This window comes from Nothobranchius furzeri, chromosome 3 (assembly GCF_043380555.1).
Source record: "Nothobranchius furzeri strain GRZ-AD chromosome 3, NfurGRZ-RIMD1, whole genome shotgun sequence".
Classification (NCBI taxonomy): domain Eukaryota; kingdom Metazoa; phylum Chordata; class Actinopteri; order Cyprinodontiformes; family Nothobranchiidae; genus Nothobranchius; species Nothobranchius furzeri.
Window position 1 is genome coordinate 67,102,956 of NC_091743.1, and position 14,820 is coordinate 67,117,775.

The 14,820-nt window shown below is 38.5% G+C and overlaps 1 protein-coding gene across 1 annotated transcript in view; it reads right to left on the bottom strand.

Moving 5' to 3' along the window:
- Positions 1-11,936: 11,936 nt before the first annotated feature.
- cacna2d2b (calcium channel, voltage-dependent, alpha 2/delta subunit 2b) overlaps positions 11,937-14,820 on the bottom strand; it is a 41,386-nt gene continuing 38,502 nt past the window's right edge. Inside the window, exons 35-38 of the mRNA XM_015958816.3 lie at positions 14,570-14,693; positions 14,366-14,475; positions 14,080-14,162; positions 11,937-12,179 (exon numbers count right to left, since the gene is read on the bottom strand). Coding sequence (XP_015814302.3) covers positions 12,075-12,179; positions 14,080-14,162; positions 14,366-14,475; positions 14,570-14,693 — 422 coding nt within the window. The 3' untranslated portion in view covers positions 11,937-12,074. The remainder of the gene's footprint in view (positions 12,180-14,079; positions 14,163-14,365; positions 14,476-14,569; positions 14,694-14,820) is intronic.

Consider the following 14,820-nt stretch of genomic DNA (forward strand, 5'->3'; position numbering starts at 1 on the left):
ATGACACCTTTAACAAACACACTTATTTATGGATCTGTCTTCTTTTTATGTATTAGAGCGGGTTTAATTAGTTGATGAATGAACTAAATGCATCCAAAGATGTGTAAACAACTGATTTTGTAAATTCTGCTGTCACAGTTCTTTGCAAGCAGCTGGACTTAGACAACTTCATGTTATGGAAGCAACGAGTTAGCTGTAATGTTTTAAAAATCCCCTTGTTTCACACACCTGCAAGTTTGAATTTTAAATTTAAAGCTGCACAGGTCTCATGTTTGTTCTGAGCAGTGGTGGACATTTAGAAAACACATGAACAATCATAAATATAACCTGTGTTGTGATTTGAAGTTGTATATTTATATACTGTAATTAAATAATTTAATTACCTGATTTTGTATATTTATACAATCTAAGTAATCAATCAGAAGTGGTTGTTTTTATCATCAGGGAGTTTACTTCAACACTTTGTATTGACTGAGAGACAAGAAAGAGAGAAAGTTGGGATCGTTTAAGAATCTTTAATTTCTATAATTATAAATTCTTACAATCTACCAGGACTATCTCAATGATGAATGCATATGGATTTGGATGTTTCGTGTTGGTGTGTGTGTGTGTGTGTTTTGTTCAGAATCTCTAGGCTGAGTGGCGGATCTGGTTGTTATGACTAGGCTACCACGAGGCTTCGATTGCTGATGACATGAGCCGCCATTTTGTGCCGTGACCACGTACCGTGGGGAGTCTCCCGTGTAGATCAGGAATTGCCAGGTCCTCGGACCTTCATGGGTACTGGAGCTGGTTGAAACAGCGGTCGCAGCACACAACGCCCGTCTGAGGATAACTCCGGTCGTAGTCGGCAGGCGTCAGCAAGTTCACTCTTATTTTGAAGGAACGTCGTCTAGTTGGTACAAACGACGGAAAATCTCCAGCTTGACAGATTTCAGCTCAAAGTAGGAAGTACAGCTGGCCAGTCTGCAACTTCTTAATGATGACGATGGAAATCCTTAGGAACTCGGATGTCCTGGAGCTGAGTTTAACATGTAACTGCTTAACGTGGAACTGACGTGGAACTGACTTAAAATGGCATTGCCTTCTTTTTATATCTCCCAGTTGTTTAAGAATCTTAGTAAACCGGATTGGACTACTTTCATAAACAAACCAGATTCTGCCCTACCACAGACGAAAGTTCTGATTGGTTGAAAACAATGTGTCATGCGTTTCCATGGTAATGCATATCAGTGTGTCTGGTGCAGCCCTGTTTAACACATAACTCATGACATCTTTATTTCACAGATCATTCACCTGATTATTAATGATCAACAAATGCTTTGATTAGCTTATCACAAATAAAGTACTTTGATTAATCAATGAAAAGCGTTCTTCTGTTCTTCTGTCTCTTCTCCTGGAATGTAAACATACTGAACCAAGCGTCCGACCTTGGCGATGTTACTGTGTGAAGGGGCAGCTGTTAAGGGCAGACCATTATAAACTTCATAACGCTACACCTGTAACAACTGAGGGGGAAAATGCTTTATTTTTAAAATAAATGCCTGCCATCAACAAAAAGATAAATGAATTATTGTCTGATAAATTTTGATAAGACTCAGTTTTACCCAGACGAACTTGTTCTGCAGCAGATCTGCACCGCTCCTCCTTCTGAAAGCTCCAGCTGCTGTTTCTCTAATGTTCATTTCCAGAGTTATCTTATAGCCTGGCTGGATACACTTAGCATGATTTATTCAAATGGCAATAGGAGTCAAACTGCTCTCCAAGTGTTTGTAGTGTGATGACACAGCTGAATAAGTCCCGCTGGGAAGCACAATGCCTGCTATTCAAATAAAACCTCAGAGAGCAGATGGCTGCCAGGACTTTTCCTATATTACACCACTGGAGCCAAACGTTCCCTCAGATCCAGAACTTTTGAAGTCCAAGACTTCTCGTTTTTACAACACTTGATTGCTTTATCTATTGATTGAGAGAGAGAAACAGATGATCAGACTGGACAAAAAAGGGACTTGACTGATTGTTTTCTCTTCTACAGTCGGCTGAAAATGTAATCCACAACGGCTCATGCAGGAAAGACTGGAGTGCATAGGAGATCTATGGGAAAAGTTTCGCTTCACTGATTTGTAGGGCTGCACAATTATCATTCTCGATATAACCCACACCTTTCTGTAACTTTAATGCTCTCCATGTGCTGATGGCTGGCCTTTAGATGAAAGCCTGAGAGATCTACGTCAGATTAGCAGCAAATATATTTTACCAAGTAAGGTTAACACTCATATATTTCATGAGGAAGACAGAGATTGACTGTGATGGACTTGAAATGATAAATGTGATGTTTATATTTCTCGTTTAGAATTGTCTTATATTCCAGTTCAAGTCAGTTTAATTTTATACATATATATATATATATATATATATATATATATATATATACATATACATATATATATATATATATATACATATACATATATATATATATATATATATATATATATATATATATATATATATATATATATATATATATATACATATAGCACTCTATCACGACAAGTCGTCTCGAGGCACTTCACAAATTAAACATTCCAATACACTTCAGTTCATAATGCCAACCAGTAAAAGGTTTCCTATGTTTCACTATGGAGGGTGTGTGTTTCTGTCCACTAAAGAGAATTTCTAATAATATGTGTGTGACAATTACGTGATTTGTTTTGCATGATGAGCTTCGCCGTTAGGAGATGTCTTGTCTCTCCGGTGGGAGCGTAGCAGCTGGTCCCAGTGACCCAGTTGGTGACAAAAAGGGGTATGGATCCAGAATTTAGTTGGTTTTTAAATCAGCTCCTGTGTAAAGTGACATGCTTTGTATTAGTAATCGTATAAATGGTGTGGGGTGATTTCTGGCTAAGTCGACAAGTTCATCAAATCTTGTGAGGGTCAGTTTTTACGCTAGCTAACTTTCGTAAATGCTGCTCTTCAACAAGCAAACTGGGCTTGAATCAGCAAAGTCACACTGAACTGGCAAACAAAAGAACCCACGGTCTTAGTCACCACTTTTATCCTGCGTTCAATACTCCCATAACTCACTGTTGATGTCCACCAGACCCATGTGATCAGGTGACGTGTGTGGGAAGGATCAACAGGTGCAGATGCAAAACGAGTGCACACTATTCAAGTCAGCTGAACTTAATGGGCATTTTTGCAGTTTGCAGTTTCACTAGATGTGTACACGTCATGCAACTTCAAGGAAGTCTAGTATGCAGAAATTAGCCACCCTTACAGTGAATGGGTACGTTCCCACCAGCCGTGAAAACTGCTTTTTAGAAGTGTAGGGACACGTCTAAATTTACGCTTTCACTCATTTTTTATGCACTATGCTCTGCAGCTCAAATCAGGCCAGACAGGACGTCAAACACCAAAGCAGTGTCAAACATCTGGAAACTTTCAAAATAAAAGTCACGTGCAAATTTCCAGTAACTAGTAAGAAAATAGCTTAATGAAACTGCCGTAGCCAAGGTGAGCGGAACAGAAAATAAAGCACAGAGCTTTTTAGATACATGCTGCCATATTTCTCCTTGTTCATTGTTGTGTGAACTGTCAAAATCACACGTGGTCTTGCAATTGTCCGGTGACTGTGTCACCTCATGGGACCAGCTGTGTGGAATGCTTTTTCTGCTGTTTAGCATCTGAAGTGTTCAAGCTCACGGGTTAAACGTATCTAATGTGTTTCGCCAACTTTATGCATCCCATAGACAACCGAGGTCAGAAAGTTTGACACTGGGAAGGAAAACAGCTGCAAATGATATGCAAAAAAAATATAAATATATATAGATGCAACATTTTCTTTAGTAATCTGGTCCTGTGTGTTTTAGCATCTCAGCCACAATCTTCTACTGTAAACCTGTGTGTGTGTTAAAGGGCTGAGTAAAGCATGCAAACTATAAAACGTTTGCAGCCAAAGCACAATGTTGAAATTGTGATAATGATACCTTTATAAAAAAGTAGCCAATGTCATTTCATTGACAACTGAGTGTTTACCGTAAATCCTCTAATATTAGTCTGTATTAAATTAACTGCAGGGTATCATATTTTGGCCGGTGTCAGAGTCGGCGGAGGTGAATAATGGCCGTTTTTTTATTGTGACCGGGTGGAATGTGGTAAAAAGCAAGTACGGGGGGCGGTTGTGTCATCCGTCTCACTTTTGATTTGCCAGTGACAGACCGCGGGGATAACTTTAACCGTGCGGAGACAAAGAGGAGGTGAAAATTTGATATCAAGTTCAAAGAGAACGTGCTGATTATGCTGCAGAACATTCTGGGGAGCAGTAGCAGGGGTTGTATGAACTAGTCACTAGTCGACTTCACCGCTCTATAGTGACTTTTTATGCCTGTCATCGACTAGTCGCTGTCACGTGATAATGACCGGCAAGATGCAGTCCTCGGAAAAGACAGCAGCCTGCTGTCAGCAGGTGACAAGCTCCTGCGCATTGGGAGGCAACGCGCTGTGCCAGAGCGTCAGTACTGACACCTGCCGTAAAATGGACATTTAACCAAATTGTGACCTTTACCCTCTTGCAATTTAACCTTCCCCTCACCCCCATCCTAACCTTAACCAGCGTGCGCATGCAAAGCTCTGATTGTTGACGCGCTCCAGACATCTGCTTCCTGAGCACGGCCACAGTAACATTATCAAATCAGGTGTCGCCACCTCAAAAACTAATTTAACACGCAATCGTTCATGTCGGCTCATTTCCTTTTATGTTTTCTGTCTTTTATTCTTTTATTTGTGCCTGATGCTTTTCGCTGCTGTGGAGCGGGGCGCATCACCTGTTTTGTCCTCCGGTGATGCACCTCACTGGTGTGGCCGGCGAGCAGCGCGCACTCCGCTGTTTGTCGGTAGATCTTTTAGAACTGCAGTTCAAAGGTAACTCATAAGGTGAATATAAATGAACCCAGGTAGCAGTTTTTCTTTAGGATTGAGAGGAGATGCAGGAAGATAATAAACAGGCAGGACAGAAAAATAGTCAAATAAAAACAAGTTAGTTTTTGGACCTGGTTGCAACAAACAGACACCATTGAAGGTAATCAGAAGTGAGGAACAGAAAATGAAATAATTATTTTAATGTTTAGAGCAGCAGGAACTCCGAGAGGCTGCAGGCGCATCAGTGAGTTTGCGGCCGCTGCGCAGGGGGAGAGGGGAGAGGGCCGAAGCAGAAACTACCGTTGTTAAAAGAAATGTGTTTAACTTTGAAAATGTGGGCGCAATTTTAATTGTCAAAAACTCCAGCAAACTATTAGTTCATTTTGCTCAAATAGAAATAGAGGCCTGCCTCTAATTCTGGCCCTCCTTCCAATAAAGGCCTGGAGCTTGATGAGCTTGAATCAAATACAAGCCCGGGCCTGTATTAGAGGATTTACGGCATATTAGAACCAAAACGTTTAAAAACAATAACAATTTAGCACTGAAGTGAAAAATATCAATAGCATTTATTCACCAAAGATATAAACATTTAAATATCCATTTCATAATGAGACTGACAAAATCTTTACAAATTTAGCCTTCGTCTTCTGCCTTGCATCGTCTGTACAAAATGAGGCGGAGCTGGGGACTGGCACAGAGAGGGAACGATGCAGCGTAAACAACATAGTCAGCAAAACGAAAAGCAAACTACAGCAAAAACATTCGGACACTAACAGGATATATTCATCATTTTTACCTGTTTATACTGGTTTTCTTGTAAACTGCTTCATATATCCTCATGTACATTCAGTTCCTTTTTATTGATACAAAGTTCAGCCACAACAAACAAATGAACAAACATATTAAGTAAGGCATTAACCAATGATAAAAGCAATATTATATCAATAAATGAATAAGCGGTTGTCCCAACATGTGCCACTGCCTATTTATTTTTAATACAGCCTTCAGAGGGGTAAATAATTATCTGTTTTTACATTATTCTGACATCTTTGTCTTAAATAAATGATGAAAATTTATTCAGGCAGTATTTTGCTCATAACTCCAAACTTTGTGCTTTCACTTCCTGCAAAAGTCACCTAATTCAAACCCAGACGGTCATTGTAGGCTTCACTGAAGTCAAGCTTTCAGCTTCATTCCTAGCCTCCTCTTCACGAGCAGTACTCAGAGCCGGATATGGACAGGAATGTCAAATATTCATCGGACTATGTACAGATGTCTGTTCAAAATATCATGCAAATAAATACCAGTCATTTGAAACCGAAACTTAACAACACTGACCTCAGCAGTGGTTGAAAGATTAAGCTGCAGCTTCTAAAGAGTTCCTCAGATTCTCATTCCATTGGATGCAACAAAAAATGTTTCAGTAATGACCTCAAGTACCAACTGCAGGTCTCGTTGGTGCTGAAGTCCTTGTTCTCCAGTTCCCTGCCATGCTCAGAAACGCAGGAGATAAACAACCGTAGTTTTGAGTAAATAAACATTCATTCAGTCCCAACACATTTCCAACAAGCATGTTTTCATCAACAGTGTATTGATGAGACAGAGTGGGAACAGTGAAAGCAGAGTCTGTCGTCTGATTCAAGCCCGAAGCAGAGAGAAACACCACCAAGCAGGAGGGCAGCAGGGTCGGTTCTGTCCATCAGCTGCTCAGCTCTCCTCTGCTGTGCATTTTCACAACTTTAAAAATGTCCAGAATGAGCATCTTATCCTTTTAGAGGTGCAGCTCTTCAAATACATAACCTGCAGGGTAAGCGTCCACTTATCTGAGATCCAAAATGTTCCTGTAATCCAAAAGGATGAGTGCAACAAGGCACTGCAGGCTGGAACACCAGGCAGATGGACAAAAACATCGGGTTTACAAATATTTTGTCTGAAAAGCATCTTTTTAAAAACATCCCCAGATCGAAACATTGACACAAAAATACAAGAAAGAGGGATTCATCATGAGACAGAGGCTTTCATCATGTGTGCTGCAACTTCCGGTTATAGCCATCAGCTGATAAGGGGACTCTCAGAGCTCAGCTCACATCTACATGTTGGCATGTGAGGGACTGAAAAATCAAATGAAATCATGCAACAGTCTAACAGTAATAATCATATCTGGTTCAAGAGCAAAACTGTTTGTCTTCGATAAGTTTAATTCCTACATTTGACACAAGTAAAAATGATTTTGTTGACGTGGTGAGTTTGGATACTAGAACAAAACTGCAGACACATCTCGAAGATGCACGGATGCCTATTTGCTGCAGGCTTTTATAAAACACTGAGCAAACTCTGGACCATCGACTGTTCAATAAACATAAATGAAAGAAATATATATAATTCAGTTTAATCTACAAATAAAGTATGTTGACATCCACTCATTTCTTGGGTTTTTATGACTATGATTTAACTTAGTGAGCCTAAAAACAATAAACTAACGCATAATTTAGAAAGATAATAAAGATCTGCTCCTCTAAACTGCTTTTGATCCAAAATCTCAAGATTAAGGCTCAGAAAGTCAAAATGTGATTTGGAGCAGCTTCACGTTGACCTATAATACTTTCAGGTGCAACATTTCACTGTGGTTAAATATTTATGTGCTCAAATTGACTTATAAAAGTGTAAAATAGAAGCAGCTTCAGGCGAATAAACAACAATATCAGCTGATACATGTCTAAAAAAATTATTTAAAATAAAACCTTACTTCAACTTAATTTATTAGGTGTTATTAATGGCGGAAATGCTCGTTTTTGATCATATTTATATTTTCTTAAGCCAACAGGAGTCATATGGCGTTCAGTAAAACAACTACAATATAGAAAACCTATTTATCCACTATAAATAAGAATTATTTGGGAGGTTATAGCAAGAAAATGAATGAATAGTTTGAAATGAACGTTAATTCTGAAGTGTTACCAAAGGAATAAATTACGGTCAAGGATTCAAATGTTTTCTGATTTTTTTCCTTTTGGAAGGAAGACATTAAAAAAATGAGCGTTTAGGATCAGAGATGTATGTTGTGTCTATCTGCTTTGACCGCTGCACTATCAGAGCTTTTTTCACAGTAAATAATCTCTCTTCTGCCTGCCTCCAGACTCACATCTCCTTAGATTAGCTCCACATGATGAAACAGGAAGTCTGTCTCTGTGAATCTCCTCATACAGGTCAAATCCAGAGGCTTCTAAAAAAAAAGTACAGCATATTGACAACATATTCATAACACCAAAAGCTGTCTAAAAGCTACATTCCCCATACAGAAGCACACATAAGAGCAGAATACCAATTTGACAAATCATTGGCATCGCAGGTTACAAAGATCTGTTGAAGAGCTTCCTGTCAACCAGCGTTTTGAACTTGAGTAACACTGATGGTGATTTCTTTTCTTTTGCTATTAATTTCAATTAAGAAAAACAATAATTAATCCTGAAACACAGTTTCCAATCATCATATTATTGCAAACAATACTTCATATGCTGCTGATTGTTGGTTTTCCCCCAGGATGCATAACTAATTCACAAATTCAGTCACCACTTGTTTGATTCGTCCTCCTTTGACGACTGGACTGGAAGCACTTCAAAATCACACCCATTAGCTGTGGGACAAATGCTAATTATCTTGTACCAAAGTAAAACACAAACATTTCCTCACTTATGTCTCATGAAAAGTCAGTATTTATTTTGATTTTATTTGTAAATTTAATTTGCTTCTCTTACTTCTTGTCTCATAAGTCAAAAAATAGTTTCAGGGGTAAAAATTTAACTTTTACAAGTTTTGTATAAAATCTGATTGGAGTTAAAAATGTACAAGACAAAGATGTGCTTTAGAGAGCCGAGAGAAATCATTCATGTTTGACGCGGACAACAACACTGAAACTGTCTTGGCAAAAGTCAAAGGTGGACTGAAAGACACTAGAGTGAATGTGGGATTAAGGCTCAGATCTACTGTCATGTAGGAACAGCTGTAAATGCAGGAGCTTCCTGTGTTTCACATAATCTGGATTATCTACGAGGACCGAACATGCGAAAGAAGCAGACCCTGGGCAGCAGTGGTGTTTAATTAGTTTCAAAACATGAAATATGAAAACCAACACGATGATGTTGGAGGCTATACTTATGAGGAGGAACATCTGCGTTAGGCACACATCTACAGATCCTCAAACTCTCAGCTGCTTTAAACTTCCTTCAAGCTCAGCTACTCAAACATTATATTATTTAGTTATATATTTGTTTATGGCTTTCACATAAATCTATTAAAAACCTTAAACATTTTCAGATGTTCTTTTTTCTTGATGGTTTTTCTGATGGTGTTTCTTTCAGGGGAAAAACAAACTAGTATTGGGTGTTGGTTTTGCAGCAATAGTGATATTAGCAGCAGTCGTTAAAAAACTAAAATCCACTAAATTGTGTGATTCTTAAAACTCTAGTTTAGGGGACATATTATGCAACTGTTTGTGCTGCATCTATAGCACCCCAAATGTGAAAAGAAAAAATAAACATTTGTTTTCTGTCAGTGTTTGGTTTTTGGAATTATTTGCCTAAACGATTTGTTTCAAAAAGTCTCCATTTGTGACATCACAAACAGAGAATTTAGAATAAAACCACCTCTCAGATGAAGGAGATAGCTACTGCTCCGCCCAGATAGGAGAGCTTCTCAGCTTATCCACCTTACTCCTAACCCCCGTGTTTCCATTGCAGTCATAAATGGATGATGTAATCCGTTCACATGAATCCACTTTTTACAGCTTCGTAAATTACGTGTGAACATCAGCTGTCACAGCTCAAACAGGACGCCATTTCAATCTCTCTGCCTGCAATACAGGGGTGGGAGGATAAAAGGAAAATCTGGCTAAAGCTAACATACAGTAGCATTTTAGCTACTTTTTTAAATGTCTCTTTCCAAGTATTTATCTTATCCAATGGCACCTTCTAGTGGCTGACAAGCATATCACACAAATAGTCTCCATCAGTTTTTTTAATACGGCAACTTCACATTTCTTGTTTATAAATGTGCTTCTGTAGGCGACAAACTGAGCTAAAACACGTTTTTACACAATGAATTATCATGTCAAGTTGTGTTCTCATACATTTATATTTTATAGATGTATTTGTCTGTGAAAAGTTCATCAACTCTGCATCAGCTGAGGTGTTCCTTAAATTTGAAGCATGGAAGCGGAAGTCTAATGCTATTGGTTAATTCTGGTCGGCGCTCAGTTTCCTATAGCACAAAGGGTTGGTGGGCAGGGGGTGTGCTTAGCAACAAAAAAAAAAGACATTGTGCTTACATTATATCACAGATAATCACTTTTACAGATTTCTGAAAAATCACATAATTTCTGAAAGGGGAACACTCCAAAAAGACACTTTACTCTGACAGCAGCAGGTTGAAATGCAAACAGCAGGTTGTTCGTGTATTACTAATGATCATTTGATAATGTAAAATGTAAAATATTGAGCTCTATTTTAATAAGTTGTCCGCTTGATAAAAGAAATGGTCTATTCCATTATTTTTAGAGTCTGTGTTTACATTTTAAAATTATTTTCATGTCAGGTTGAAAATGCAGTGAGACAGGGAAAGACTAGGTCCTCATGCACTGATGCACAACCAAAGTGGAATGAAGCCACGCTCTCTCTTAGTCTGAGGAGGATGCTCCAAACGTTGTTCTTAATACCACAGATCTGACTTGTTGTTAGTTCAACTGCAAACAGAGCCACATGTTCCCGAGCCATGAGAATACATTTTTTCAGGGGCAAAAAGTTTTAAAATTTCTCTTGAAATGTTAAAATAAACTGCTGCGAGAAACAAAACCTCATGGTGCAATGTTCTACTTGTGGTACCTGACCAGATGTTGTGCATTAACGTTTCTATGAAAGCTGTCCCAGCACAGGGATGGGTGGGCGTGGCTGACTCCAGCTTGTTTCCTTAAAGTGACAGAGTCCTGAAACGGCTGGTACTGAAAAGTCATGGTTCAACTTTATGTGAGAGGAATTTTGATCATGTTTGGTATCAACCATAGAACTATCATAACTTAAAAGAACGTCATTATAGCTTAAGGAACAAGTCATAATATGTCTCCTTTAAGATTGAAGATTTATACTGTCCCACAGCTTGTAGAAAATAAAGGTTTACATTATTCAACTGAAAATCTTAATCAAATACTGTTAGTAATTTTAATGCATGTGTTCAGTTTTCATTAACATTCTTGGTTTTTATGTACACTGGTTTTGAAACTACTTATAAGTCACAGGAGTCATTTTAATCCAACAAAAGCAAACTTTCTAAAAGCAGATTCAGGTAAATCATCTCTAGAGTTTGACTTTTTTTTTTTAAGTCTGGGTAGTTTTTAATTGTCTGTTGTTCAAGTTACAAAAAGCTAGTATCTCTCGGAGCTCCGGCTGTTAGTGACATTGTCGGCGTTATTTTAAGGGAGTTTTCAAATGTCTCAAAGGAGGCAAGAGTGCTCCAGTTCCAGGGCTTCTCTCTCATTTTGCCAGCATTTTTTAAAAGTTAAAGAATTTGAGACATGTTTCCTCTCAGAGAAGTCAAAAAGTACAAATATTAGACATTTGGAGGGATTGGCAAGAAAATCAACATTAAAATGAGACACAATAAAGATACTACAAATATGGCACTCAGTTCAGTATAATTCCAACTGAAAGCAGCTTTAACCCAGTAAGATACTGGTTTTTAATAAATTTCTGTGTAAACATTTAAAAAGGCTGAAATACTTCGTAGAAAACAGAAAGTGGCAACACAGGAAATGACACCACAAAGAAAAAAAATCTTGGAATTTGAACTCCCCACCCAGTTTGTGCCTGATCCTGACAGTTGATTATTCCCTGTTCATGTTAATAAAGCATATTCTGGCTGCTTCTGTGACCTTTGAAAAGCTTGTGTGAAAACAAAACACAAGCTCTTCTCAGATTTGAACTCAAACACTGAAACACTGAGAAATGTAGAAGCATTAAAAGAGAAAAAAAAGCCAGGGCTTTCCTTCAAAGTACACAGCACGGCGAGTTGTTAGCAGATTTATAAAAAAATAAAGAAGGATGTCACGGTTGCTGTTTGATCTGACCTTCAGTGATCCGAGCCTAAATCCAAAGCGATGGAAAATGTCAGAGAGTCTGTACGTGAAACAAATGCAGAATGAGCTGAATAAAGATTAGGACTCCTATAGAGGTCTGCAACGAGCAACCCCGTCCACATTCTGACGTGTTTTCCTGAGGAAAGAAAAAGAAAGCGGCTCATTTAGAACATGTTTGCTCTTTTTTTTTTTTTTTTTTTTTAAGAAATTGTGTTTGAAATCTGACCCAGTGGGACATTTTTAGTTTTTGCAAGCTGGTAAAATTCAATTTTAAAGACACAGTATGACTCAAAATAAATGCGCTGGGGGAAAAAAATCTACGCATAGCATCCACCTGTGTTGTGGGTTTGACCTAATTCACTTTTGCTGTGTGGTGCATTTTTCTTTTTATCTCTTTAAAGAGCCAACCTAAATGTCCGTTGTTCCTTTTTTGTTGAGCCATTGTTTTAAACGCTGTTACACCAAAAGGGACACTTATCTCCTTGCTTAATCTACTCACCTTAATCTAACAGCTGGAATGTCTCCTCAACCTTCATTAGTTTCTATAGGAGCGGTTCACAACTAAATCAAACAAATCAGTTGTGGTCATGATGTAAAACATGCTGGAAACGTGCTGGAAGCAGACTCGAGTGCAAGGCATGTCAGCTCCACTTTACTAAGTTCAATAGAGACTCTGAAGTTGCAAGTGCGGTGTCCTGGCCACAGAGGGCAGTGGGGGTTTGAGTGGACTTTCATTAACCCTGTAAAAGGTCATTTGAGCACACACTGGCTAAAGAAAATGATTTAAAAATATGAAAAAGTGTCATGGTGTGCCTTTAACAGAAATTACACCAACAATGCTCTATTTTCTGGTTACTCTTTAAATCATGATTAAGCTTTGTTTTGTAAGATTAAAATCTAAGCTTTTTGCTATCAGTAGATAAAAAGACCAATTGAGAAAATCTATTTTAAACAAATGTTCAAATATCAGTTACTAAAGAAGTTGATCATGCAACTTTGTCCTCCTTGCAGCACAACTTTGTCTTCAACTTGCCTTCTCCAGCATTCATCTTCGTTTAAACACAAGTAAAACAAAGTGTCTTCAATCATAACTTAAAGCAATCAACTTTCCACCCTAGTATTGTTTCCCTGGATGGTGCAGAACTACAACTTGTCAGTTCCCATAAGTATTTGGGCATCTGGCTTGACACACTTTCATTTGACATTCACATGAATGCATTACTTTCTAAAGTTTAGTCAAGAATTGGGTTTCTATAGCAACAGGTCATCCTTTACTCATTCTGCAAAGCAAACCTTGGTCAAAATGACAATCCTTCCATCTTAGATTACGGTGAAATCCTTTATAGGGCTGCTTCCAAAAAACTTCTTCATAAACTCGATGTCATTTATCACTCAGCAACCTGTTTCATCACTGGTGCCTATTTCCCTACTCATCATTGTGATCTGTACCCACTCGTTAACTGTCCATCACTCCATTCTCGCAGGTTGTTACATTGGTATCAGTTCATTGGCAGAACCCCGCCTTATCTTCGATCATTACTCATCACTTCCAACAACCAGCACAATTTACGTTCCAGTAACTTCATCTCTATGATTATTCCCAAAGATCGCACCTCTTCTGGCCACTCCTAATTTCAGTTTGCTGCTCCCAACAACTGGAATAAGTTGCAAAAATCGCTAAAGCTCCCTTCCTACGTTCCATTATCTACCTTCAGTAATTCATTGCAGTCTATAGTTTCTGATCAATGTGCTTCTGAGTACTTAAATATTGTTTTAAGTCTTTTTTGATTACTTGTACATATCATATATGAGAACAGTCCTTTGTCTTTATGTGTAACAGTTTTATCTTATTTTGATCTTGTTTGTTTTTATCATATCTGTTTTTCTTCAAAAGCTAATTATGTTGCTGCTGCTGCCTCTTGGCTAGATTGTTGTTGTAAATGAGAATGAGTTCTCAATTAACTCATCTGGTTAAATAAAGGTTAAATAAAATAAATAAATAAATAATTCAAATCAATATCAGCGTGTGGACTTACTAAGGCACTGTAGTCAAAGCAGGAAATGGGGCCTTTACGGTACCGTGCGTTGCTCACAACTTCACATGGATTTTCCTCCTGAACTGTTTACAACGAGTTAAAGAGAGGTAATGGCAGCTGAACGTCACCCAACAAAATAAAACAACCCTGTGTGTGTGTGTGTGTGTGTGTGTGTGTGTGTGTGTGTGTGTGTGTGTGTGTGTGTGTGTGTGTGTGTGTGTGTGTGTGTGTGTGTGTGTGTGCGTGTGTGTGTGTGCGTGTGTGTGTGTGAGCACAGAAAGGATACACTCTTTTCTGACCTGGGTCAGACTCTCAATCTCACAGGAGCTGCAGGGCAGAGTCTCGGCCACCACAAACAGCAGGTTGGTGTTTTCTATCCGCTTGGCGTGGAACAGTCTGTTGGAGACAGTGATAGTTAATCCATTTGACTATGGACAGAGCAGGACTGATATATCACACTTATTGTGCTGATGCTTGAGAAAAGACAGACCGTGAGCAGTTCCCACAGTCCTGCAGCACGTTGTAAGAGTTAGTGGTATTTGTGAAGTAGAACTGGCTGCGGATGGTCACACAGCTGCTCACTTTGGTCTCAAAACCATCAATAAAGACGTCCTCTGAAAGACAAAATAAAAAATTAGACTTTATGACTTCAATTCTGGACATTTTTATTGTAAATTTATTTTGCCCATAATTGAACACACACACTCACACACACACACACACACACACACACACACACAC